Raw genomic sequence first — 26,108 nt, forward strand, 5'->3', positions numbered from 1 at the left:
CAAATTTACACCGTAGTCAAACTTGTTTTGCATAAAGCTCATGTTGTAATGAACAGTCAGCCTCCCAACACGTCCTGCCCGGGGGACCGACGACTGCGGTTTCTTAATCCGTTGTTGCAAAAGTAATGAATCTGAGAAACTACTTTTCAGTTTGTTTCCACTTGATTGGCACATTTGGCAAGACGGGAAACCCCGGTCCAGACACTGATGTCATAGCTCTCATTGAATCTGTTCCAGACACAAAGCACTGTTTCAGCAGATCTGTGGCTCTGACTTCAGACTCCGCCTTCTTCAGTAGCATTGAGATAAGGCCCGGCAGGAGCCAGCACATCACACACGGTGGTTTAGTGTTCGTGTGATGTGGGAGTTACGCTGGCTGGAGCTCACTGTTGCAGAAGCGAGTCCACGCAACAACCCCGGTGACTTCCTTTCACCTTTCACCGGGGCAAACAGAGTTCACCGCCCAGCAGATGTTGGGCTTGTTCTGTCTGTCGTCGCCTTTCGCCTCACAGGTGTTGACTAAATATCAATAGCACCTTTCTAGACAAGGTCCACGTCAGTTTAATCTGGGTTCTTTTCATGATTCGACTCTCTGGAAGTCACTGGAAACCAATGGACGTAATAACTCCTGGTTCTCATTATGAATGATGGATGAGAATAAACAGTACAACTCATTTAAAAACCCAGGTCTCTGCCAGAGATGGTGATATGAAAGAGCTCGGGGGGGAAGCGGACCCTTTGTTGTGGCTTCTGTAGAGTAATTCCAGCGTCTTGTGTGTGCTTATCTGATTTCGATAAGCACTAAAATCTGCTTGATATTTAGAACAATTGTTTCTTAATTCAGCGAGGTCACATTATACCGTCCATGCTTCTTGCTAATGATGCAGTTCAGACTTCTCAAACTGTTGGAAAAGATTACAAACAGAACGGTGCACACGCCCCAAAACACCGTTCTTACGGCCATAATTGCCTTATTTTCTGCTTTTTTTTAAAATTAGTTTTGTAGATCTCTGTCCAGATGAATGAGTAAAATAGAGCAAATGTAGCTAAATCAGCAGCCATACATCTGGCATCCCATGAACACACTGTAGATACCAGCTATGTCCCTCCTAAACCTGTAAATGACTGTGGATTGTAATATACTGTGTGATTTAAAATGAATCAAAGTGAACAAAGGAATTCCTCTCTTTCAATCTGGAAAAGCCTCTCTCCCTTTCTTCAAGTGGAACAGCAGAGAGACCACCCCCCCCCCCCCCCCCCCCTCCTCCTCTCCAGAGCCACATGAGCCTTTTGTTGGACCATGCCACCTTCTCAAGGAGGGGAAAAAACAAAGTGAGAAAAAGCTTTAGCCGCTTTCCAACAGGAATCTCTCCATGTCAGATAAAGAGCCTTAATTGAATGGAGGAGGAAGTGTAGGAAGTGTAAGTTCAGCAGATCCAGCGTTCCTCGCTATTGTTGAGCGATATTTATGTTCCTGGTGGATATCTGCTTCAGAGGGCGTCAGCATCCACTGACTGTTACTGAGCTGCTGACACGTTTCATCCAGTTTCTCAAAAATGTATATCCAATTCAAAGTTTCTGCATATTTCCTGTTGACCTCAAGCTGCACAGGTTTTCATTCTTTCCTGGATTTTCCTCTCAAACTCGCACTAATCACCGTGTCGTAGGCTAAGTCACGGGACTGCTGGTGCTCGGGGTGGAGGTTGTCGGTGTGTTCAGAGCTGGTGTGGGCATTATGTAGATCAACTTCTAGTGGAAACCATATTGTGACCATATGATCGTCATTCCAAGCCAACTGTAATAAATACAAGGTTGTCTGTAATGCTTAACAGCTGCACACAGTCGATTCTGATAAGCATTAACTATATGAGGTTTCTCCATTTGTTTTTATATTGTAAAATATATTGATACAAGAGAAAATATTATTATTCATAACTAAATCGCCCAACCTTTTTTCTGTTTTATACCTTCACATATTCAGTTCAGGGTGCTGGTCTTCTCCATGCTGAGTCACTGTCGTGGCTTTTTAACTGAACAAAACCGTCGTCAATGTCAGAAGTAACACCGGTGCTTCTCTGCTACTAAAAGTCAAAAAAGGCCAAACACACATGTGAACAAACAATAAATGCCCTCCGTGACACACCCACAGCTACGTCTACAGCTGTTCGTCTGTAGTCCAGCTGTTTGTTCCAGTCATCAGCAGCAGGTGGCACTGCCCTCTCTCCGCTGTGTGTTCCCATGGGGCACAGCTGCGTCCTCCACAATAAGTAAATGAGATTTAAGCACAGACAGTCCTGCTTTGTGGATCAGGCTTCTCTTCTTGGTTTGTCGACTTTAGTCTTTCTCTGTATACCAGCGTTTGTCGGCTGCAGATGTTGATTTGGTTTATATCAAGGAACTCATTCCAGTCCTGCTGGACCAGAGCCAGACGACCTCCCAATGTAAACAGGGACAAAGAGACAATTTAATTACCGCCGGTCATGTGATCCTCACAGCACCATAGACGGCACTGTCATGTCTGGTGTGTCTGACCCTTGTGCGTGTGTGTGTGCCAACATACAGTATACGTTGATGCATGTCCTTGAATGTGTGCGTGCGGCCTGAGATGGTATATCTAAAGCCATCCATCCCTCGGGCTCTGTCAGCCCTTTCAGATGGTCCATGATAATCACCCTCATGATGAGGGCCAGCCAGAGAGGATTAACGCAGACCTGAATTCCCCCTGAGTCTTTCCTTACAGGAAGTATCGTCTCCCGTCTGTAAGATGAAATGCATGGGGGGGTTTAGGAGCGGATTTGCCTACTGTGTGGTTTGTTAGACTGGCATGTCTGTTGACCTGATACTGTTTGTGTTGCTATCCGTCTACTACTTACTGTAGTTATTACTGCTGTGTAAGTTGGCACACTTTGCAGTGTGGGCTATTAAGATTGGGATCGTGTTACGTTTAGTTCTTCCTCCCACAGGCAGAGAATGAATTCTCAGCTAAATTGTGTTTCTTTTTTTCTTTTTCTCTCTCTCTCTCTCTCTCTCTCTCTCTCTCTCTCTCTTCCTCTCTTCCTCATGTTGAACTGAAGTACTGGAGATCATATCCCAGACACAAGCTGAACTTTTCAAACCAGAGCTCTGTCTTTGTGGTTTAGACAAGTCACGGTCTCTAAAATATCTCTTTTTATAAGCCAGGCAGTATCTAGATGAGACTCATTAAGCTCATTCACTTCCCTACAACATCCACAGCAATGACTTAATCACAAAACCCTGATTCCTTAAGAATGTGTGAGTATTGTAAGACTTGCAAAGCTCAGAGATCAATCAAGATTAATGGAAGGGCTTTGTGGCCCATTTGTGTGTGTGTGTGTGTGTGTGTGTGTGTGTGTGTGTGTGTGTGTGTGAGAATGTATTAGATGAAAAGATTATTTGTAGCATGTAGGCCACAAGTCACCTCTCCTCCCCACCATGAATGACCACACACACACACAGATTCCTCTTGTACCACTCTGGTCCTGGTATTGCCAGCTGGAGGGTCTGGGTTGGATGTGACAGCCATTGTAAGAAGTCTTGTGCATACTGCTGTTGTTTTTCCTATATCTTTTATTTTTTTTATTTCCACACCTTATATTATTTCAGTAGTAGTTGATTTCTGTATCAGTTGAGACATATCTACGCTCTTCATTCATGCACATTTGTAGTAGTGATGAAGATGTGTTTGTGTGTGCGTTGTGCACAGATCTGTGCGATCCCACATGTGTGGCTGTGGGATTTAGGGCACGACAGGCTTGCAGCAAGGTGACAGGGCAGATGTTGCGTCACCTTCCTAAAGCCGGGACGCCTCTGCAGACACGGTCTGCCGTCACTTCGGCTCATCTGCATATCGGCAGCAGATTGGCCAAAACACGAGAGCAGGGCGGGGCTATTGAAATCCTCCAGATGCAGAGTGGCAGAGATAGATGGTGTACCTGTTTAAAAAAAAAAGAAAAAGAAAGAGGTTTCCAGTCCAAGTGTGTGTGTGTGTGGGGGGGGGGGGGGGGGCGGGCGGAGTAGGAAGAGAACTGAATGCCATCTGATTGGTGAGGCAGAGAAAATAGGTATGCTTATGTAACGTGGGGTGCCCTGAAACTAAAGAAGTGACACTCAGTCTGCAGCTTTCCAAAGGCTTCTTTTTGTACTGGTTTCTGTCTCTTCTCTGGCTGTCTGGTGGAACTAAAGCAATACTGGTACTGAACAGATGACATGGCAGCGGACACAGAAACAAACGGTGATACAGAGGTATGTGCTTGTTGCTTTTCTTCTAGCTGACCCTGCAATTAAGTATATCTCTCTGTTTGTGGACCGCTCTGTGTTTCTTTCTTTCTAACTGTCCAACATGGTCGTCTGTGGCTGCAGGTTTCCTCTCTGCTGCATATACACATGTGTCAGCGTATAGATTATCCACACGTGAGCTGGACATGTGACATGTCTTTTTACTCTATGAACATATAAATAATGATGATTTTTCTGCAGAGCTACTGAGAGGTTTTAGTTTTCCACATGACTGCAGAAACACAGTGTTGAGCTTTTTTCCCTGCTGTCCACCTCTAAGATGTTAAAGCTCACGTGTATTGATCCGATGTGACGGCTTAATGCATTGAGAGTGTCTGAGTGTCTCTGATGGTGGAAGACTCTGACAGGAATTCATTTGGGGCAGAGATGCAGGTTCCTTTAGTGTTCCTTTAGGCATCTCTTTCTCGTCCTGTGAGTTTGAACCTCAAGAGAAACTCTTAATTGTGTTTTCTGTTTCACTAAATATGTGGAGTTAAGGTCACGTGGAAATTGATCAGCTCTATTGTGTGGTGAAGGAGGACTATTTCTCTCTCTCTCTCACTCTCTCTCTCTCTTTCTCTCTCTCTCTCTCTCTCCCTCTCCATCTCTCTCGCTCTCTTTTTCTCTCTCTCAGTCTCTGTCTCTCTTTTTCTCTTGCTCTCTTTGTCTCTCTCTCTCTGTCTCTTTCTCTCTCTCTCTCTTTCTTTGTCTCTCTGTCTCTGTCCCCCTCTCTCTGTCTCTCCCCCTCTCTCCCTCTGCACTGAGCCAGCTCCACACAGAGTCCTGCTATAACTATCCAAACAACCACAGCATTCACACAGGGCGCACATGGCTCACTTCACCACCTGCTACTGGCCTCGCCACAAGGGGAAACCTCACTGCTATTCAGCCTTTGCTTTCCACAACATTCACTTTTTTAACATCGGGATAAACAGAGCGTTGTTTCTGGTGAATGCCTTTGAATATCCACATTTATATTCATTCTTTTTTTCTCGAAAGGCTGTCTCAGATGCAACAGGAGCTTAAGATCAGAGCATACAAATCGGTTACTGCACTGTGTGCTCCATCTCCCACACTTGAGCAGCCTCCAGTTTAAGGAAGCATTCCTGCCAGCAGGGGCGAAGCTTGCCAAGGCAAAAATGATTTAAGCATTCATTGAATAATGGCATTGTAATCATTGCAGCTGGATTATAAATGACTCTGTCGACTGCATTTCCTCCCAGGCTGAAATCTGCTTTCATCATAGAAGGTCAATAACAACACGGCGTATAGTTTCTTTGTAACTTCTGATTGCATTTCCCATGTCGTACAGGGAGCATTCCAAGTGGGCTCCCCCCCCCCGCTGTGTTTCATGCAACAAATCATCATCTGTCAGCACCGTGGCAGCCAAAACCACTACCACGATCCAACACTAACAAAGCAGCGGAGCAAACCACACGTGTTCAGGTTGAAACGGGTTTCATGTCCTTCAATTGTTTCTCAGGGACTGCATGGGCTCTAGTCTCCTCATAGAACATCCCACAAGTCTCTGACATACTCAAGAGCCTACTTACAATGGTCTCCTTGATAAGCTTCCACTGAGAGGGCATTTGTTTCTGTAGATGTGCAGCAACCTGCCATTTGCCCCTCAGAGTGCTTATTACATTTCATTAAAAGTATCGGATCCCTGTGTACGCAATAAACTGCTCTGTGGTCAAATAGCTGCTTTAGCTCCACTTTACTCAATTCACACGACAAACGGGACATTCCAGCATCTCCTGCAGAGCGCAAATCTTAGATCGAGCACAAGATTAAGTTCAGCATAAGCGTCCGTTCAGAGGCATCGACTCATGTGTTGCAGGAAATGCCAAAGAAGCAGCTGTTGACAAAGACGGATGCTTTCATTAAGACTTAACGTTCCTGTCCACATATCTTTATGTCTAATTTATTAGAAAATGTTTGAAGTAATGTGAGGAAGTATTTAAAGCCACGTAGGCTTGAGTTGTATCACTGTATATGAAGGTGTGTTTGTATCAAAGTAGTCCTGAAGTTGTGTTTTGTCCATGTGTCTCGCTCCAGGGCCTCAGCTTTATTAAGCCGCTCTGGACCTGAACCAGCTCCATGTGGTTTCACCGGGTCTCAGGCTTATTTATCCGAAACTCTGCATGACAGCTGATAAAGGTTGCTGATTAGTCACGGTGGACCGAACCCTCAAGAGGAACGGAAATGTCAGTTTGACTAGTTATGGAAATTGTAATTGGTTCAGGTCTCAGCTGTGACTCGTTCCAGTGGGAGACTCTGTGAGGCCACCGAAGGAAAATGTGTGAAATTGATGTCGGAGCCCATTAGGTTTTATTCTAGATACAGAAGACTGTTTTCACACATCGTCTAATTAATACTGCAAAGATGCAATCGTACTCAAAGTTAAGTGTTTTGTTGGTTCTCTTACTTTTAATTGACAAAGCATGTTTTATTTTAAAGGAACAATGACTGATGTGTGTTTTCTGTGTTGTTATGGCTCACCAGAGCTGGATTGATGTTTGTATGGACCGTCAATCATGTGTTTCCTAAGTATATTGATTTATCTGCTACACACACGACAGCCTGACTTTGGTTTTCTATTGGCTGTGATCTGGTAGTGTGGCCGTGCACAACACAGATATAGATTGTTGGCAGATAGTACATGTTTGACTTTGGATGATATTAGAGTATTTGACACTTAACTATGGGCAAACTTCCTAAAACACAAACGAAACTACAATTCATGCATGATAGAAGCATGCCATCTGAGCAGGGAGGGAACAATGCGAATATATAGTTTTTATTGTTAAAACTCATCTGACAATTAAAGCTTAAACAAATATTAACAATGTTAGGATATAATATAGACTCATCCAGACCTATGCAATATCACTAATATTTAAAAATGTTATTATCTAAATTATGGATCTGATTCATCAGGTGAGGTCAGAATTAGGACGGAAAATGGTTAAAATGTCAAAAGAGAGAGACACAGAAGCTATTGGGGTTAATGGGAGCAGGCAGACTTACAGGAAACATCAGTGAATATCTTATTGGAATATATATGAACCAATAGCATAACATGGAAAATATAAATGGATCATGCAGAGAAGTAATTAGCTGCACTCGTCTATATCCATCCAGACGGTGTGATCTTTAAGCTCACCAGGTAAACAAATAAAGATAAACAAAACCATGTGTTGTTTTTAACAGTATAATAATATAAACTGCACACACAATGTGTATTATTAATGTTTAGCATGCTTTATGTCATTGCAATGAACTATGTGGTCGGTTTGTTAGCATGCAAAAACTAATTTTAAAAGAAACAATATGTCCCGTTGTTGTTGTTGTTGTTGTTCAAAACACTAATAACTTAAATTATGATAATAAACTTCGGCATGTCTGATTGACTTCCTTTTTTTTTTGGAGAGTTGAACAGTTATAGCACAGGTCCCTGCACAGTCAGACTTCCACCTGCGGTTGATCTGTGGAAAACTGTTCAGCGAGTGACGCAAAAAAAGAGCGATTGAGTGGGATTAAATTCCAGCAAAGGATCGAGTGTTAAACTGCTTCTGTGTGACGGGAGAAACGGGCCTCACGAAGCTCTGGACTAGTGGAAATGTTTGCGTGTGGAAAAAGTTCTCACAGTAAGAATCGAATCAAATCTCTCCTCTCGGTTGAACTTCTGAGATCACTGAAGCGTAACAATTCTCCCATCTTCGTTTTCCTCCAGGAGGGGTTGCTAATACTGATGCCAGGAACACCAAGCAGCTCTGATTGTTATCGAGGACATCGTGCTTTCCAAACACTTTTGTGCTTGAGCTGTGATCATCTGCTTTCTCCTGAGATCCTTTACACCTCCTTTTTTTTCTCTCCTGTCCGGATATCAAATCGAGAGCTCAAAAGAAAACCTGTGATTCTGGCCTCCTGGGCAGACATGTATTAAAAAAGAGATTCCTACAACAGTGAAATTCCTTCCCTTCTCGAGTGCCTTAAACCCTTTCCGCTATAACTGTGTATTTATACCTTAACTATCAAGACTAATAACATCACGGGCCGATAAACTGGCTGGTTCGGTTGGAGAGGAAAATGTGGCATCGCGTTCCAGTTTTGACTTCAGAGTGCTCAGTGGAAAGTGAGTCCAGCACCTGCACACAGCAATGCCTCACGTCGACTTAAAGAATGTGTAACCAGATAGCATGTGTGGCTGAGAGGACAGAAACCTCTGACCCAGCTCAGAAGGTATAGGGTCCACTGAGGGAAAGACACACACACACACACACACACACACACACACACACACACACACACACACACTCCTCAAGAAGATAACGTACGTGTAAATGTAAAGGTTTTGAAGTTTATAATGCGGCATAAGAAATAGAGAAAATGTTCAAAGTGTTTCATCTGCTGCTAAACATGAATAATAAGTGTGTGTGTGGTTTTATCCCAGACACCACGTCATCGTGTGTGTGTGTGTGTGTGTCTTGTGAAGACAAACACCCCACGGAGGAGACGGTCGGATTACATTTTTTGGAGCAACTTGCTGCTTAGATTTGCATATGAATGAGGAAATCTCCTCAATGCTTAATGTGGAACATGAAGGCAAAGTACGTTGGTATTTAAATAGTTTCTAATTAATTTATTTATAAGCTTAATTAGTGCATTCATTAGCACAGCAGGTTGTGTTTAGTATATCATCTTTTGATCATGATGGGGATGCTAAGCAGCTCAAGTGGCTCTTGGTTGGATACACAGGTTGTATTCACTGTAGAGGTTTGTCATGACTCTTTACTGAACCATCAATGTGCACGTGTGTTGGAGAATAGCATTAATTGTCCTCGTATGTTGTGTTGTGTTTCATAAAGAGCTCTATACTGCTAGATTCAGCATCACAGCGTGTTCTTGGCGTGAACGGTGATGCGCGGCTCGTCAGTTCTGCTGACCAGTTCTCTGGGGGTGGGGGGGCGCTGAGTAGCTCGATGGGGCTGAAGGTCCCTGTGTCCTCTGGGATGGAGGCGTATAAATGCTGGAGCCTCGGGTCTCTGCTTCCTGCTGGAGCGGGCATGACGAGCAGTGAACACGGAGGCAAGAAGAAGAAGAGGCTTTACGTGCTGATTAAAGGTACCACAGGTGAGGCTCTGTGTAGGGGGGGGGGGGGGTTCTGTGAGTTTGTGATGCAACTTTTGGGATCCCCTTTTACTAAAGATGAAGACTTTTGTGGTTTGATGTTGTTTCTGTATGCACGGCAGTTGTGATTTTCTCAAGAGATTACATCTGATGATCTTGGTTGTCCCACCAAAATCAAACAGATGGAAATTTAATTATATTGTTGTCGGCGGTTCTGCTCCAAAGTTGTCGGAGCTTTGCGATCGACCATCTCTTTTATGTGGGTCACAGGATCCGCCATGTTGGACATTGATCTCTGTGCTTTGATTGTAGCACAGGAAAGCAGGTCACTGCTTTTCAAACTGTGAAACTATCAATTTCTCCTCTGCCCTAAAGCTCTAAAGCTTAATTAAAACTGTAGGCCGCGGACGGAGGACACGGACCGTGTACGGGTGAAAGATTACATGTGAGGTTTACAGTGATGGAGGGATATCAAACTTAACAATCTGTCGAAATTTAGCTTCAGGCTTAAAATACTTCCTAGTGAGGATATTACCTTGTAAGCGAATAAAACAAATGGTGATCATTGACTCCAGAGTGGCTCTAAATACCTGACACCCTTTGGCAGAAGTGTGACTCGGCATCTTTTACTTTGCTCTTCATCAAACTTTCAAAGACTCGCTGCATTATGCAGCTGGCACAGATGATCTGTTGGCTCTGACATGGGGCTGGGCTGGTGTATTGTTGGTGCCTGAAACACTGAATGGTCTGGTGTCAAAATGCCATTAAGCATCGCTCAATCATCTCTCTCTGGTTCCTCTTATCTGCACTGCAATCACACCATTTCCTCTGGTAAATGGCATGTTGTTGTTTTTATATGTCGTAACTTTTTTGCTTTATTTAATTTATTTTCTTTTCCTCTTCCGTCTTGTTTTATCGTCTTTCCCGATCGGTCCCTCCTTTTGTCCCGTTGCTCCCGGCTCTTGAACCTCACGCACCTTGTTCCCTCATGGCGACCCTCCCTGTCCCCCTTTGTCCCGGTAAACCTCTCCGCGTGTGTGCGCCCTTCTGGTTGGAGATTGCAGAGTGCACTGTAGCCCCAGTTGCAATGGAGGACAGTGACCATGAGGCTCACTCTTCATCAGACGAGCATGACTCCTGCCCTGCCTCCCCCAATCACAGCAGGGACCGTGATGCTGAACAGGTACCAGTGACACCCCCACCCCCCCTCCAAGAAAACCTGAACTCCTCATTAAATCCCCCCTCTAGTGGCAGACTTTATGTGATTTAGTCAACTTAACCCGGTGAGCCTCGCCAAAAGCAATATATAGATATTTTTCATACAGACTAGTATCTTATAAGTTTAAGTTCTGCCCCGTACTTTTACCCCTCAGCTCGTACATAGGGCGTAAACATAACATGAGTCACAGTTCGGGCTTACTGCTGAATTTAAATTGCCTCATTGCTTTCTGAGGACCACTGCATAATTTACTTTGTGCTCGACTAGCAGGGAGACTTTAGTTTGTGGTAACTGTAGTGCAGAATATGCACAGCATCCTACACTTCAGCTATGTATCCTCTTACATTTCATTTTTAATTTTAGCTTTATTTCTGATAGCTTAGTGTGTATAAGGCTGAACTTATGTACCCTAATGCCTGTCCTCTAATAACAACCATAAAGAAAACCTTCTGGCCTCACATTAGCGCTGCAAAATTTATGAAGTGCTCAGCAGATTTATAATCCATGATGGAGGAAAAACTCACTCTCTGCTTCCATTATATGCATGTCCACGTATCACAGCTCATTCAATATTAGTGTTATAGTAATGAAATAACACGCAAATACACCGAGATAGACGTCTGGTGTTGTTGCTCGCCTGAGATGATCCATCCTCATTAATGATGATGGACGGTGATAACCAGCTGTTCCTTTCATGTCGCATTATTTTACGTCACCATAACATATTGCGACCGTTTCTAAAAGTGTTCATTTTCCACCCTCTGGATCTCGATTCCCTTCCCCTTCCACAATGAAACCTGAACTTTCCACTCCGCCCTGTGTTTTTTTGTTTCCACCCGTTCCTCTACCTCCGCCTCATCCGCCCCCTTCCACCGTGGTGTCTCTCTAGCATTCAAGCCATTCAGACGACTCAGAGGTGGAGAACATTATGCAAGACCCTCACCACCAAGGAGGGCACGGCCACCGTGACCACACACACCACCACCACCACCATCACGGCCATGAGCCCGATGACGCAGACGGGGAAGCTGAGGGCGAAGACCGCCCTCAGACTCCGCCACATCTGCGCCCCCCTGTGGCGGGCCGGGCGGAGTCGGGTTCCTGTTCAGAGCCCAGCGTGCCGCAGAGCAAAAGTGTGGAGTTTGACTTGTCGTCAGTCCCCAGGCCCAAGAGCCCCTGGGGCCGATATGACCCGTACAACAATAACGAGGTAACGCTGGGTCAAGGAACCCCAGACAGGATGAACAAGATCTGTGTGGTTCAGTTCTGCTGTGGAGGCGATGTTGTTTATGTGCTGATGGAGAAGGTTGAGAGGATGTGACTGAGCTGTAATATGTTGCTTTATGTGCTATTTAAAGCAGGTAGATTTGTGCTCATATTCCTCTGGTGGAATAGGTTGTGATTAGTGCTGTGAGATGGCAGTGATGCTTTTTCATTTGGTGTTTATTTCAAACTTTTGTGGGAGTGTTAAACTTTTGGAGTGGTTGATAACAGAGCTGTGTCGTTCTAGTCATATATTCAGGGTAGTGTGTGCTTCCCTGATGTATTATTTCTTATTTCTGTGTGTTTTTCAGGACCAGGACAAGGAGTACGTGGGTTTTGCAACGCTGCCAAACCAGGTTCACCGCAAGTCGGTGAAGAAGGGATTTGACTTCACGCTCATGGTGGCAGGTAAGTCCTCGTCTGCACATTAGCAGACATTTGATCTTAAGCCCACCTTCTGCTTTGAAGAGACTGAAAAGACTCCGACCTTGCTCTTTACTTCTTTGTTGTTCTTTGTTTGAAGGGGAGTCTGGCCTGGGAAAGTCCACCTTGGTCAACAGTCTCTTTCTCACAGATCTCTATAAAGATAGGAAGCTGCTCAATGCTGAAGGTGAGAGAGACACAGCTTTTGATGTACTTTTTTTTGTTGTTGTTTTATTGAATATTTTCCCGACAGTGGTCTGTTTGTGTCCTTTCCCTAGAGCGCATCACACAAACAGTAGAAATCACCAAACACACGGTGGATATAGAAGAGAAAGGTGTCAAACTGAAGCTCACCATCGTGGACACGCCTGGGTTTGGGGATGCTGTAAACAACACAGAATGGTACATGTCAAACATCTTTCAATGAAATACCTGAAAGGAAAGAAAACGACCATTGCCTCCGAGACTGACCGTCTTCGTGTGTTTCTGCTCTAGCTGGAAGTCAGTGGCCGACTACATCGACCAGCAGTTTGAGCAGTACTTCAGGGACGAGAGTGGCCTCAACCGCAAGAACATCCAGGACAACCGCGTGCACTGCTGCCTCTATTTCATCTCACCCTTTGGTCACGGGTATGACAAACCCCCGTGCTCTCCTAGGGATTAGTTAGCCTCTTCGCTCTCTTTTATCGCCCCTAATAACGAGGAACGTTCACCTCTTTCTGCTGCAGTGGTGACGTCTGTGCTGCTGGCATTTTACATCAGACCAGTGACTGCCTTTGACGTTCCCTAAATTGCATTCATGCTAAGATACAACTTTGCACAAACACATAAGTATTCAGTTTTATCGTAAATCTCCAGTGTACCAGTATTTACTTGCAGCGCAGTCAGTCCCATGAGTTGTTAATGCGGTGGCCTCCTGCCTAGAGTTAAAACAGCTCTCAGGTGAATCTACATCCAATGCAGAACTTTCACTCTAATCATTTGTTTGTGCTGATGTGGTGCTTTTTGACGCAGTTGTGCACATGCACTGTTCCACATCACTGTGCTCATTATAGAACCAATTTGCTGTCGACCTTACAGTGCAGTGATGGAGAAACTGCCCCCTCTGTTGATGAGCGTCAGTCATTACTCATTAGAGACCAAGAGGTCACTGAGAGGAAACCTCTGCCACCGCTGACCAACAAGAGACATCATCTTATGTCTGCAAGTCAATGTCTTTGGGCTGCCAGCATATACTTACAGTTAGGCTCAAAACTAACGTTTTTATTGGCAGAAGAACAGCTTGATCATCACGAAGATGCATTATTTGTCATTTGTGGACATTTATGGAAATCTGTTTTCAAGATATCTCACTGATGGACGTAGTGTCGGTTCACTTTGAGGGTGTCGTGTCTCACAGTACTTTATGTATGTTTCATATCTCCTTCAGCCTCCGGCCTTTGGATGTGGAATTTATGAAAGCTCTTCATGAGAAGGTTAACATCGTCCCCATTTTGGCCAAAGCAGACACTCTCACCCCTGCTGAGGTCAAGAAAAAGAAATTCAAGGCAAGGCTGCCTCCCGGTCACCACTCACAAACTCTTCATCCCTGAAATGAAACCGTCGCTGCTTTTACAGTCAAACTGCGTGTTTTCACTCTGTACTTTGTCTGCCGTCTGTTTCCCCGTAGATCCGAGAGGAGATCGAGCAGTACGGTATCAAGATATACCAGTTCCCTGACTGTGACTCCGATGAGGATGAGGACTTTAAGCAGCAGGACCATCAGCTAAAGGTACGAGCCAGAGATGCCAGAAGTCTTCAGGTGAATCAGAATAGACTAATATCAAGTACATCATTACACATTTTCTTTTTCTGATTTCTGATTATGCCCAAAAACATATTATGCACAACATATAAACCATGTAACACATGACCTTGGAAGTCGGTCCACTACTGACTTCACGGTCTTGATGAGTCGACTGTTTTTAGCTCTCCTGGCATCATACGCTGGCAGCAAGGACACACTCACTGTGCCAGTGTTGCTCTCTCTCTTTGCCTCCGTCCTTGATAAGAGCGCCGTGTTAACGGGAATAAAAGATGGAAGAATAGAGATTATGAATATGAAGTTATTTATGACAAAAAATATGGAGTGGAGTCTGGATTTTTAGGAGTAATTTGAGAGTACGCAGCAATGAGAAAGAAAGAAAAGGTGGCAGTGAGGAGGGAAATGTGGAGAGGTAAAAAAACGTAACAACAATAAACACATCTGCACTGCACCACTCACTGGTCCAACCTGAACTCATCTACGCCCTCCCCTGCCAGATTCCTTTGAAGCGTCATTTTAATTTTTACGATGCTTTTCTGTTCCCCCAACAAGGAAAGCATTCCCTTTGCAGTGATCGGCAGCAACACAGTGGTGGAGGCCAAAGGGAAGAGGGTGCGAGGCCGTCTCTATCCCTGGGGCATCGTAGAAGGTAGGCCCCGCCCTCATCCTCCATCACAAGTTAAAGTCTTTTGTACATGTTTAGTCAGCGTTGTCTGCATGATTCAGTACCGGCAGTTTATGAAGAATGCTTAATATATAGTTTAAATTGAACCCTCGCTCTCTTTGCAGTGGAGAACCCGGCGCACTGTGACTTCGTGAAGCTGAGGAACATGCTCGTTCGCACACATATGCAAGATCTGAAGGACGTGACCCGGGAGACTCACTATGAGAACTACAGAGCCCATTGCATCCAGAACATGACCCGCATGGTCGTGAAGGAGCGCAACCGCAAGTACGCTTAAACTGAAGCAAAGGGGGGTCCTTTACATACTGTAATGAAGTGTAGAAGAAATACTAGACACTTTAATATCAAGAGATAAGTAGACATTTAAAGACCAATGTTTTTGAAGAGCAAATCGTTTAAAATTATGGATTTTTCCCCTTTTTCATCCTCACGGACACATGTAAATAAGTCTATATCCTGATTCTTTTATTTGGTATTTTAACAAGGTCTGTCAATAGCATTAGTTAGATTTAGATTTAAAGAACTTTACGTGTCGTGCTGTGCAGATGACAGTTTTGTGATTGTGCTGAGAAGACTTCTAACACTGATGATCAGACACAGCTCTGGTCTTGACCTGGTGTCTGTGTACATCGTTTCTGGGCACCATGATATTACTCTACAGACACAGTATGTGTATCAAGCATTTTCCATGTTCCAGTGATCCTTAGTAGCCTCGTGTAGTGCACTTAAATACCAATGCCATCTAGCCTTTCAGCCTCTCTCTTTGTGGTACAATAAATGTTTAATTTCTCTACAACGTGCGTCTCTCTGCAGTAAACTGACCAGGGAGAGCGGCACAGACTTCCCCATCCCCGTGGTGCCCGGAGTGGCTGACGAGACAGAAAAGCTCATCCGAGAGAAAGACGAGGAGGTACGGCACGCCGAACAACAACCGGACTCGCACCACCAAAATGATCACGAGCACGAGTCTGAACACAGTTCTGCCCACCATGAGCCCTCACAGCCTCAGTCCGACGCAGAGACACACCCAGATCAGAGAGATCTCTCTGATGAAGCCCTCTGAGTGTCTGTAGTGCGCTCATGTATTTTTAAATCCATAATCTTTCTTTGAAGGATCATGTTTTCTGAGGCTGACAATGAGTAGCCTTAAAAAACATGAATTGGTGTAACTGTACATTCGAACCCCGACTCCCCTGTCCTTGCAAGTGTGCAGCCTTTGGCCCTTTGAACTGTGGGTAGGAAAAGAACAATGTCTCATAATCCCACTGAGGGTTTAACCCTGCACTGGTAAGAACTTGGTCCGTGGCAGCTGCGGTGCATACAAGGAACTAGTATTGTTAGAAGTCAACAATCATTTTTACCCCAAGCAATTATATTTAAAGGCTAAATAAATAGTTGTACAGGGTGTGAGTTTTCATAGTAACCAAAGAAAGCCGATGATGCATCTGTTCATGGTGAATGATCACAATCGTTATCCCCACTTCCCCACTAAATCTATTTATTTTGTCAAATAAAGACGTCATTTCTTTCAAGTTGTTTTTTTTTGTGTGTAACCAGCATTAAAATCTGGTTAAACATGACAACAGAGCTGCAACAATCCATTAATAGGAAGCGATTTAAAAAAAAAAAAAAAAAAAAAAAAGAATTGTTTCAATCATTGCAAAACATTTCATGTTTCCAGCCTCTCAAATGGGAGAATTTGTTACTTTTTCTCACCTTGGATTATAATAACATGAATATTTTTGGGTAGTTCAGACAACAAGACATTATTCAAAATAATTTAGAATAATCACGGTAATAACGGTGACGCTGTACTTTCTCACTATGTGTTGGGAAACTGGACAAACGGAAATATTTTGTCCATATTCGACACGTACTGTACTACAGCAAGCACAATCACGGCACAAGACTGTCTGTGTTGGGTCTCCTTCAGTTTGGCTGGATTCCAACAAATGTTGAGATAAATCGGAGACAACAAATATTTGAATTTGAGTCTTTTGACCCCCCCTAAAACCAAATGACTCCATGTGATAAACTGATTAACCAGATAGGAGTACATTTTACTGCCTTTGTAATACACTGTCGTGTAGATGAGGTGGCAGGTGGAGGAGGCAGCCGTTCAGCACAGGTCCCGTGATGTAGAAAGAGCCGTCTATTCTCCCGAGTGTTATTGAATTGTCCGTGCACACGTGTGTAAATAATTAGCCTGTATAGAAGGTTGACGCCCCTTAGATTGCACACTGCCATTATTGCAACAGTAGATGTGTAAACTTGTGGATGTGTCGAATCAAACTGCGGCGCTAACATTCGTCTCATCTCTCCTCACAGTTGCGGCGGATGCAGGAGATGCTGGAGAGGATCCAGGATCAAATGCACACTCAGAAAGACGGCTATTAACACAGGACAGCCCCGCGTCCATGTCTCTCTGTTACTGGGATTTAAAAAAAAAAAAGAAAATGACCCAGGAAACCTTCATTCATTTCTAGAACATTGACGTCCCTTATGTGTCCACCCAGCCACCGCTCAACCTCCCCAACAGCACGTAACACTTGGATCAAGGACCTGCAAGGAGGTGGTAAGATGTTGTGCAGCTTCCCTCTATCCTCTCTGACATTACGGCACCATTGCTGCCAAAACACTCGACCCTCCACTCCACTGTTTTCTGTTTTGTCAGAACTTTTAAATAGTTTGTTTGAATAGACTTTAATGGCGAGAGGGGGTGGAACATTGTATTTAGCCACATGATCACAGGGTTATTCTATTTTTACATCTGACATGAGGTTTACATGTGGTGACCTACTCTTTTTTTGCATACTGTAATAATTTAATTTTCTATACTACACTCATACATATTTGTTGTACTGCTTTTCATCTTTTATGTGTTTTATTTAAACTACACAGCTAGACATTATGTCTGGATGATTGTTTTATATGTATTTCCCTTCACCTGAGGTTCTTGCTGGTTGATTTGGTTTAATCTTAATCTGAGTTTAGATTAAGTTAAACTTTGCTTCATCAGTGTCTGCATGTTTATCACAGTCGCCACCTCTGCTGCCTGACAGCATGGATGTTAGTGGCTTCACTCAACGTTAGCCGGTCTTAACTCAATGCAACGCTTACTGTTCTGATTGCCATGTCAGCATTTAAAATGATCCACCTTTTTTACAAGACAAAAGAAGTCTATTATTAATCGCAGAATTCCCCCAAAACAGAGTTGTTCAGAGCTGATGACACCTGTTAGTCGGTAGAGAGGATTAGGACTTTGATACGACAAGACCCTCTGATTTGCATGAGACGAGTGTGTAAGGCGACGGTTGCATCAAAGGCCATGCAGTGTATTTATTTTGTTTGCATGTGTTGTGTGAAGGTTTATCAGATTGCAGATCAATTTAGTGATCATAAGGTTATTTATGGGCAATGGAAATATGTAGCTACTTGATTGTTGGGGAGAATATATTGAGAGGAGGTGGAGGACATTTTTTATTTTATTTAGTTTGGTTATAATTATGTCCAAGGGATGTCAAATATTGGATGTGTGCTTAGCTTAACGTTTACCTTCACGTAACCAAAGCCAACAATGATGAACTTAATTGATTTTCCTTTTCAAAGTGCAAATCTAGTTTTGTATTGACAAGCTAAGAGTAATGAAAAACATTATGGGTTGAACTTGATTATTTTGCTAATCGTTTCTATGTTCCGAATATAAACCAATGCATTGTTGTGTGACCTTTATGTTAAAAAAAAAAAAAAAGACATTCCTCCACCTTCTGTCCCGGAGTCAGGTAATACTTTTGTTTCTGATTATAATTTTTTTTATATTAAATTTGTCTTTTGTTATCCTACTTTTTGGAGTATATTTATGTAATAAATTTATAAATGAAGAAGACGATATGTACAAATTCTAATATCGTAATAAAAGATGAATGTAATTCAAAGTCTCCACCGGGCATTGGGTTTAGCTTTTATGTTGTGATAATGTAAGCAGAAATTAATGCTATGAGTTGATTTTAATAAACGAGTTTAACCTGTAACACATTTTAATCAACTAATCCTACATGACATTTTCCACCATTACACACTGTTATAAGCGACCGTTAGGACAACTGGAGGTGTGGCCCCGCCCCCTAGAGTGACGCTCACTGACGGTTGTAGTTAATTGCTAATTAACTAGCACCTGTGGCTCATTAACTGTTTGAATACATTTTTCTAGATCTTCAGAAACAAATCTGTATATAACCAAAGCTACTGTAAACTATAATGAACTTCCTTTCAGCAAAATACTTTGAGTGAATTTGATGCGTTGTTGTTGTCTTGGTTCAGACGGCGGAGCCTCATTCATGGTTGTACTCCACTTCAGTGTAATTTGTGTGGTCTTCATCGGGATTGGTTGATGCCTTTTATTTGCCGAGTCAAAGATCAGAAAAAAAGTCCCTCGTGTAAAATTAGCGGTCTGAGTGAATGTACTAACAAAAACAATGGTTTGAAAATATATATATTAGAGCTGAATTAATCCGCCCCAGTGTGTAAAGGCCCTAAAACTGGTTTACAGCTGCATCTGCTGCCCTCCCTCCTTTTTCTAAACTGTTTCAACATACTATGTTGTTTTATTTCGACATGATATATCATCACTTTTTGTTTTGATGTGCTATACTTTAACTTTTTTTTCGCTTTTTTTCCCCAACATACTATACTATGACTTTTTGCCGTAAAATTGTCATCAAAAAGTATGTCATAAAAAAAAGTATAATAGTTAAAAAAGGCAGTTTAATACGTCATAGAAAAGATACTATGACTTTTTATGACAGACTATAATATGATACTGTTAATGACATTTTTTACAACATACAATACTATGCCTTTGATATACTATATTTTGTCATTTTACATTATATTTTAATGATATACTATAACTGTAAACGTAATATCTTTGGGTGTTGGTTGGACAAAAACAAGACATTTGAAGAGGTCATCTTAAACTCCCTTTAAAAAAAAATATTAAAAAGTGAAAAATGTCCTTTTAGTTTCTCAAACGATGAATCAAGAAAATGATCGCCTGATTAACTGATAATTAACCTAATGGTTAACTGCAGCCATAAATAACGGTAAAAATAATCACTTTGTATTGCTGCAATACCAAAAAAAAACACGTTTTGTTAAAAACAACAAAAAGGCGGCTCCAGACATTTGTAAACATGATACAATTTATTAAGTATATTTTTTTATAAATTTCTAATTTTACATATTTTTCCCAGCTGTTTACATGATAGTTAGATCTAAATGCAGCCCAACATTTACAGGCTATATACAACTTAAACTTTCTCCATAGGGAAAACACACAAGTATATCGTTGCTTCTTCAAGTATCGAATCCCTGTTCATTTGTACACATTTTGTTTTGCTACAATATGATTTGTTCGATATCATTTGCATAAAATGAGGGTGAAAAAAAGCATTACTTTATCTCTGCAATTATTTAGTCAAAAATAAAATGAAGAGTCCCTGCTTCAATCATATTGCATCAGAACAAAATAAAAAAACAATTACGGGGAGAATACTTTCCACAGCTAATAAAGGTGGGACGAGGTCTGTGTAGTCGCCGCCCCCTGATATACACCACTGTACATGGTCCCAGTTGAAAAAAAACTATATTGTCAAATACCAATATCAATTAGTCTGAACATAAAAAGCTATTCTCCAGATGAAACAAGCAACAGTAACTCTTAAAAATACAAAATCAGTATTAAATGTTACACTTTACATACACAAGATACTTTAAAGTAATCGCATTTTTCTTTTTAAAAAAAGGGGAGGGCTTAACTTCTGCTGAGCGCACTACTCCACATCCTTTCATAGATCAGTACATTCAGGTTAAACAAGGGGAACTCCGCATGTTGCTGTTCTAGCAAGTGATACGCTAAACCGCTGCTCATTGAGACTATATAAATGTTCACAGTGCTAGCTTTGGAAAAGGATAATCTTGAAAAAAAACAAAAAAAAAAAAACACACACTGATTGGATTTATGCCAGCTGTTGAGATCACTCTATGCCGATCCAAACGCGTTATGAATGAACAGAGCTTCAACTCTGAGCAAAACAATCCAACATTCCTACTACAACTTGTCGAAGTCCGCAAAGCACGACAGACGGCACCGCTATATGGCTCCTTTGCTTTCAAGATCATCACTAATCAACAGTCATGGCATGCTTTCACAGCATGCAAACACACATCCTACGACCATTTGCCTTGCAAGACAGCAAAGAAACACACGTAACTACATTGTATGGACCTGTTTTTTGTTTTTTTTACGTATTCACATTCAAAACTTCTGAACACTCAACTCCACCACCACCCCCCCCCCCCCCCCCCCCCCCCCCCACACCTACCTTGTAAGCATCAGAGACGGTATCTCACACGTTTAGTATTTAAACACACTACTGTGTTGTGTTTACATTTAGGGGGCATCTAAAAACGGATTATTTGGCAGAAATATTTAAAAAGAAATTAGCAGCTGTGACAAAAACATAAGTTCATCCTTTAACTTGTGAACAGCCGCCAGTAAGTTTGAAGGACAAATACTACAGATAAGTAACAATTTGAGTGTCCAACACTAAAAACCAAACCCTGACAAAACGGCATATTCTGTTTTTTAAAGATATCCATCGGCATTATACTTAACTGGAAGTGTTTTTTCTTTCCATTGTCACAGGGATAGTAGTATTAAACTGAACACATGCAGCCAGCAGGGCGCGCTATTGCTGTATGCGCAGTCACTGAGGACTGCAGCGTCTGCTCAGGATGCAGTCCAGTCCGTGATTTGGCTCCAGCCCTGCAGCCTTCTGCTGGAGAGGAGGAGCTCCTCTAAATCACATTCCCAACGTGCTGGTTATGGTGGGTCTAGCACTCTGATCCTACACGTCACAGGCTTCACAGCCCAGTGTCGCCTCTCGACTACATGATCTGCTGTTGGTTTAATCCGCAGCAGTCACAGTGATAACGGGGAGCCAGTACCTTTATGAACGCTGTAACAGGGTGCCCACATGGATACGGTACTTGCGTAGCAACATTTCCCTCTATGAAGCAGTTTCTGCAAAAGCTCATGTGAAAATAAATGCTGCTCCATTATCTGCAAGTGAGGGTCTAATCATCTGCCCATATATTGCCACACACACACACACACACACACACACACGATGATTTTCAGCCATGTCCTAAATTCAAGATTTCAGGACACCGTGGTGGACTAGTATGGAAAGAGGTTTCGTTGAAGGAATGTTCCTGGCTTTATATCAGCTGCGATGCTTCTTGATGATAGTGAAACTCTGGATCAGAGGTGTCCAGCAGCTCTCCTGCCCTCACTTTGGGCGCGTCGGTGGCCTGGTCTGAGGCCTGTGGTTCTCCCCTATCGAGGGGCGTCTCCGTCTCCCAGCCTTGGTGGTCCTGTTGGCCGTGTTCAAGCCAGCTTCAGAGTGCTGATGGGGAAGGAGGGCATGGTCACCATTGTCACGGGGTTGAGCACCGTCTGACCCACCAGCTGTGGGTGGTGGGTCACCATTTGGGTGCTCACTGCTGTCTGCTTGCCGACAATGGTGGCAGCTGGTTGGCTAGTCGCAGTGCCGTTCATGTGCGGGTGGGCGTGGTTCAGCGTGTGGGTGATGTGACCGACCATGGCCGACTGTGTGACGGCCACCGGTTGGGGGTAGAGGGCCGGTAGATGCTGGCTCAGGTGAGTCACCGGGTGCACGGTGATGTGGCCGATGGGTTGGTGGCCGGGGGCCAACTGGACACTGCTGGTGGTAGTGGATGGAGCCAGGTGGGCGATGTGTTTATGACCCCCTCCCTGGATGACGTGGTTGACCGCTTGGATGACTGAGGGGTGAGACACTGAAGCGTGGGCAATGACTGTGGGGTGTAAGCTGGAGGCGGTCACCATATGTGTGTGGGTGGGGATCAAGGGCTGACCGGGGCCGATGCGAGTGCTGGATGTTGCGAGTGCCAGTGGGGCTGCAGGCTTGGACACCGGCTGATGAGGAGTCACCGTCAGCGGGTGCAGCTGAGGCTGGTGCAGAGGGACTTTGTGCTGGATGGAGATGTGTTGGGTGATGAAGGAGGTAGTGGCGGGTGTCAGGGTCGGGGCCTGAGTAGGTATTGCAGTCTTACGCAGCTCAGGTTTCATGGTTTGAGGCACGGTGGGTAAGGCAGTCTGCGCTCTCGGCGTAGTCTCATCTTCCAGGTCATCCTCCATTATGTCTTCACCTTCTGCCACAGCAACAGATGAAATAATTAGATCAGTATTATCAGATGCAATGTGATTTCTGCAGTTCATTTCATTTAACCAACACCTACATTTAAAAAAAAAAAAAAAAAAAAAAAAAAAAAACAGTTACAAATGCACATAGGATTAACATCACTTAAAATATATTCCTAATATTAACACAGGGGCATGCCTTTAGGCCCCCAGTGATCCGACCCTGACTGTGAGTCTACCTGAGGCGGTTGAGGTGGAAGCCTGGTCCTCCTCCGGCTGTACCGTCTGTCGGAGGACACGGTCGATTTCAATCACATCCATCCACTGGCTCAGCTCGTTCTTCAGCTCTGCTAATCGCTGCTGCGTGGCTATCTTCTCTCTGGCAAGTCGCTCCATGTCGTGCTCGTACTCCTTTTCTTTCCGCTTCAATGTCTGAAAGAGAAAGCAGAAGATGGTCAAACTCTTAAATCATTAAGGTTGTAAAATTAGGTGAGTGGCTCCATGGCAGCGTGAGCTGCCAACTTGTCACTAGTTTTTTTTTAGAGTGCGATAACCGGCACCAAAATAAATCCAGTCTTTGTAAAGCGTTGCTTTTGTTGACACTGTGTCAGAGGTGATTTAACTCCATGTTAATGTTTGACACCTTAGTTGATGGTTTTGCATTAGACTGTGGTAAACTATTTTTGAAGTACTTGTACTTGTCTTAAGTATTTCCATTTTATAGAACTGCATACTTCATAACATTTCAGGGGGAAGTATTGTACGTTTAGTTACTGTCATTTTGCAGAAACGGATAAGTAATCACAGACAGTTCAACACAGGGTGGCCTTAAGTTATTTTAATTAAACTAATAGCAACCAGTGGGTCCTAGAAAATGTACAACCCATTAAGGAAAATGGTGTCTACTGCTCAAAAACAAAGCACATCACACCAATTAAACGCAATAGAAGACTACCATTAATGTTAATGCTGTCCTTATGGCGGATTAATATGGAACAGGTCTAAGAAATAAAAACCTGTGTGCAGGGAGCAAAATAACAGAGCTACAGAAGCACAGGGGCAGGGAAGGGAAGGGAGGGGAAGGGAAGAAGGAGGGAGTGGAGAGACGAGTATGGAAAGTTGGAGGTGCTTCCAGGCAGCGGCTCTCTGTGACCCAATTTCCTTTAACCCATCAGCTGACACAAAACAAAGTGAGCTGGACTTCTCCGTACACGGCAACAGGAGGAAGAGTTGGAGGAGGAAATGTAGGAAAACTACATCAAACTTCACATGCAAATCAATAAAAGAAATGTTGAGCAACCTTAACTAGGCCAATTCCCAACCTTTTCCCAAATGAATAACTGCTGGCTAAGGTTATACAGGCAGCAGGGTCGAGTTACGCCGTCAGGGGATTTGTGTTTTGAAATTGAACACTTCATATAATTTATTACATGTCATGCTCAGCACGGTCAAAGTATCCGAACACAGACTCCGGCCTCTGGGAGAGGCTCAGGGAAATGACTCTCTGTGGAATCTGTTAGCAGTAACCTGATGACACGGGATCATAAAGCCATTTCCCCAAAGGCTGGACTCCCCCCCCCCCCGTTAGTGTTCATGAGTGTATAGTACATGTGCAAGTCATCTTGTGTCAGAGTGCTGGCTTGAGGAAAGGGTGCACGTGTTGTGCTTGGCTATATGTAGAAAGATTTCCATCAGCGTGGTCTGTGGCGTGTACGTCTACAGCAGTGACTCGCGACCCACCCGTTTTCAGTAGGTCGCGGGCCTTTGCCTGAAAGAAAAAAAAAATCCCCTTCAAAATATAAAGCTTTTATTTTGAAGGGGATTTTTTTTTTTTAATTCACACTCCTTAACAGTATTTAGCGTTAATGCCTTGTAACGCCAATAGACACCGGCCATTTCACAGTATAGAACAGGGGTCACTAACTGGCGGACTGCGGTTGTTTCCGGACCCAGGACCTAAAACCGATAAATAATTGAGAATTATTAAATTTTGACGAAGTGCTTCTATTTTAACCGGCGCAGTTTATCCAGCATTTACGGCACCTGTTCAGCGGTGCAGGAGAAACACAGACCAATGCGTTGTAAATCACATCACGTGATGCAGCTCAGCCAATCAAATATGAGTATTCTGACACGTTTCCTGACTCGACTGAGATGTACACACACCGTGACACACGGGGGAGAGACGAGGATATAGAGAGCAGAGCAGGACGATTATAATGTTGGTTGTGAAAGTCAAATCACAGGACATCCTCCAGAACAGAACAGTACGAGTCTGTCCATGACTGGACAGACTCGTACAGGTGAATTCATCCCACGGGGGGCTTAAAATATGTCTCATATGGAGCAAATGTACCCACTCACAACCTGAGAGCCCAATATATTCAGAATATTAACACGTTAATTCACTGTTCCACAATGATGTTAACAGAGAGGGGGTGTCATTAAGGGGTGATGGTGGGTCCCGCAGCGAAACCACTGGTCTACATTACAATATACAGTGTGTAGTAAAGGGGGGATAAAGGTAAGGCCTTGTGTAATTCAGCACCTGTCTTCAGTCCTGATCCAGTATTAGAAAAGCACGGGCCAAGCGGTCTGTGCTTGGACTGCATCAGTCACACAAACAAACACAAACTCAGAGGAAGTCCGGTTCACATATTCTTTTGGCAAAAGATAGAAGACACGAGAAGACCGTGATTGAGCCCAATTAAATCCACATTAATGAGACGTTTAATCTGGTTGAATAGGTGAAGAATTCTACTTTTAATTATCGGCCAATACTGGTGCATACTGAGAGGAAAAACCAACTCTATATATCTGCAATAAAATAATATCGGCTTGGCAGTCCAGCTCTGCTTTAAGTACTGGTTTTATAAATATGAACAAACACCAAATTAGAATCAAAGTTGTCTGCTATGTACCTCCTTATGAAAGTGGTCGAGTGCTTCTGGAAAACCACAAGAATTCAAGTCTTTCTGAGTCACAGTCACAGTCACACACACACACACACACACACACACACACACACACACACACACAC

At 43.4% G+C, this 26,108-nt stretch overlaps 2 protein-coding genes across 8 annotated transcripts in view; one reads left to right on the forward strand and one right to left on the reverse strand.

The window, feature by feature from the left end:
- The window catches only part of septin4b (septin 4b), a 37,986-nt gene extending 18,566 nt beyond the window's left edge, over nt 1–19,420 (forward strand). The window contains exons 1-12 of one of the 6 annotated variants that reach the window (XM_031860684.1): nt 9,509–10,612; nt 11,538–11,858; nt 12,223–12,319; nt 12,435–12,521; nt 12,613–12,736; nt 12,830–12,964; nt 13,764–13,881; nt 14,004–14,105; nt 14,691–14,787; nt 14,928–15,090; nt 15,637–15,733; nt 17,152–19,420. In XM_031860684.1, the coding sequence (XP_031716544.1) occupies nt 10,418–10,612; nt 11,538–11,858; nt 12,223–12,319; nt 12,435–12,521; nt 12,613–12,736; nt 12,830–12,964; nt 13,764–13,881; nt 14,004–14,105; nt 14,691–14,787; nt 14,928–15,090; nt 15,637–15,733; nt 17,152–17,220 (1,605 nt within the window). In that variant the 5' untranslated portion in view covers nt 9,509–10,417 and the 3' untranslated portion in view covers nt 17,221–19,420. Of the gene's footprint in view, nt 1–4,015; nt 4,264–9,508; nt 10,613–11,537; nt 11,859–12,222; nt 12,320–12,434; nt 12,522–12,612; nt 12,737–12,829; nt 12,965–13,763; nt 13,882–14,003; nt 14,136–14,690; nt 14,788–14,927; nt 15,091–15,636; nt 15,734–17,151 lie in introns of those variants that run through there. The other 5 variants (XM_031860681.1, XM_031860680.1, XM_031860678.1 and 2 more) reach the window with 5 other exon arrangements.
- Nucleotides 19,421–19,713: 293 nt separating this feature from the next.
- The window catches only part of mnta (MAX network transcriptional repressor a), a 16,133-nt gene continuing 9,738 nt past the window's right edge, over nt 19,714–26,108 (reverse strand). For both annotated transcript variants that reach the window (XM_031861038.1, XM_031861037.1), the window contains 2 exons: nt 23,308–23,500; nt 19,714–23,079 (listed from right to left, as the gene is read on the reverse strand). In XM_031861038.1, the coding sequence (XP_031716898.1) occupies nt 22,274–23,079; nt 23,308–23,500 (999 nt within the window). In that variant the 3' untranslated portion in view covers nt 19,714–22,273. The remainder of the gene's footprint in view (nt 23,080–23,307; nt 23,501–26,108) is intronic.

The sequence above is a fragment of the Anarrhichthys ocellatus genome, unplaced genomic scaffold, assembly GCF_004355925.1.
Source record: "Anarrhichthys ocellatus isolate YVR2014 unplaced genomic scaffold, GSC_Weel_1.0 scaffold24, whole genome shotgun sequence".
Taxonomy (NCBI): domain Eukaryota; kingdom Metazoa; phylum Chordata; class Actinopteri; order Perciformes; family Anarhichadidae; genus Anarrhichthys; species Anarrhichthys ocellatus.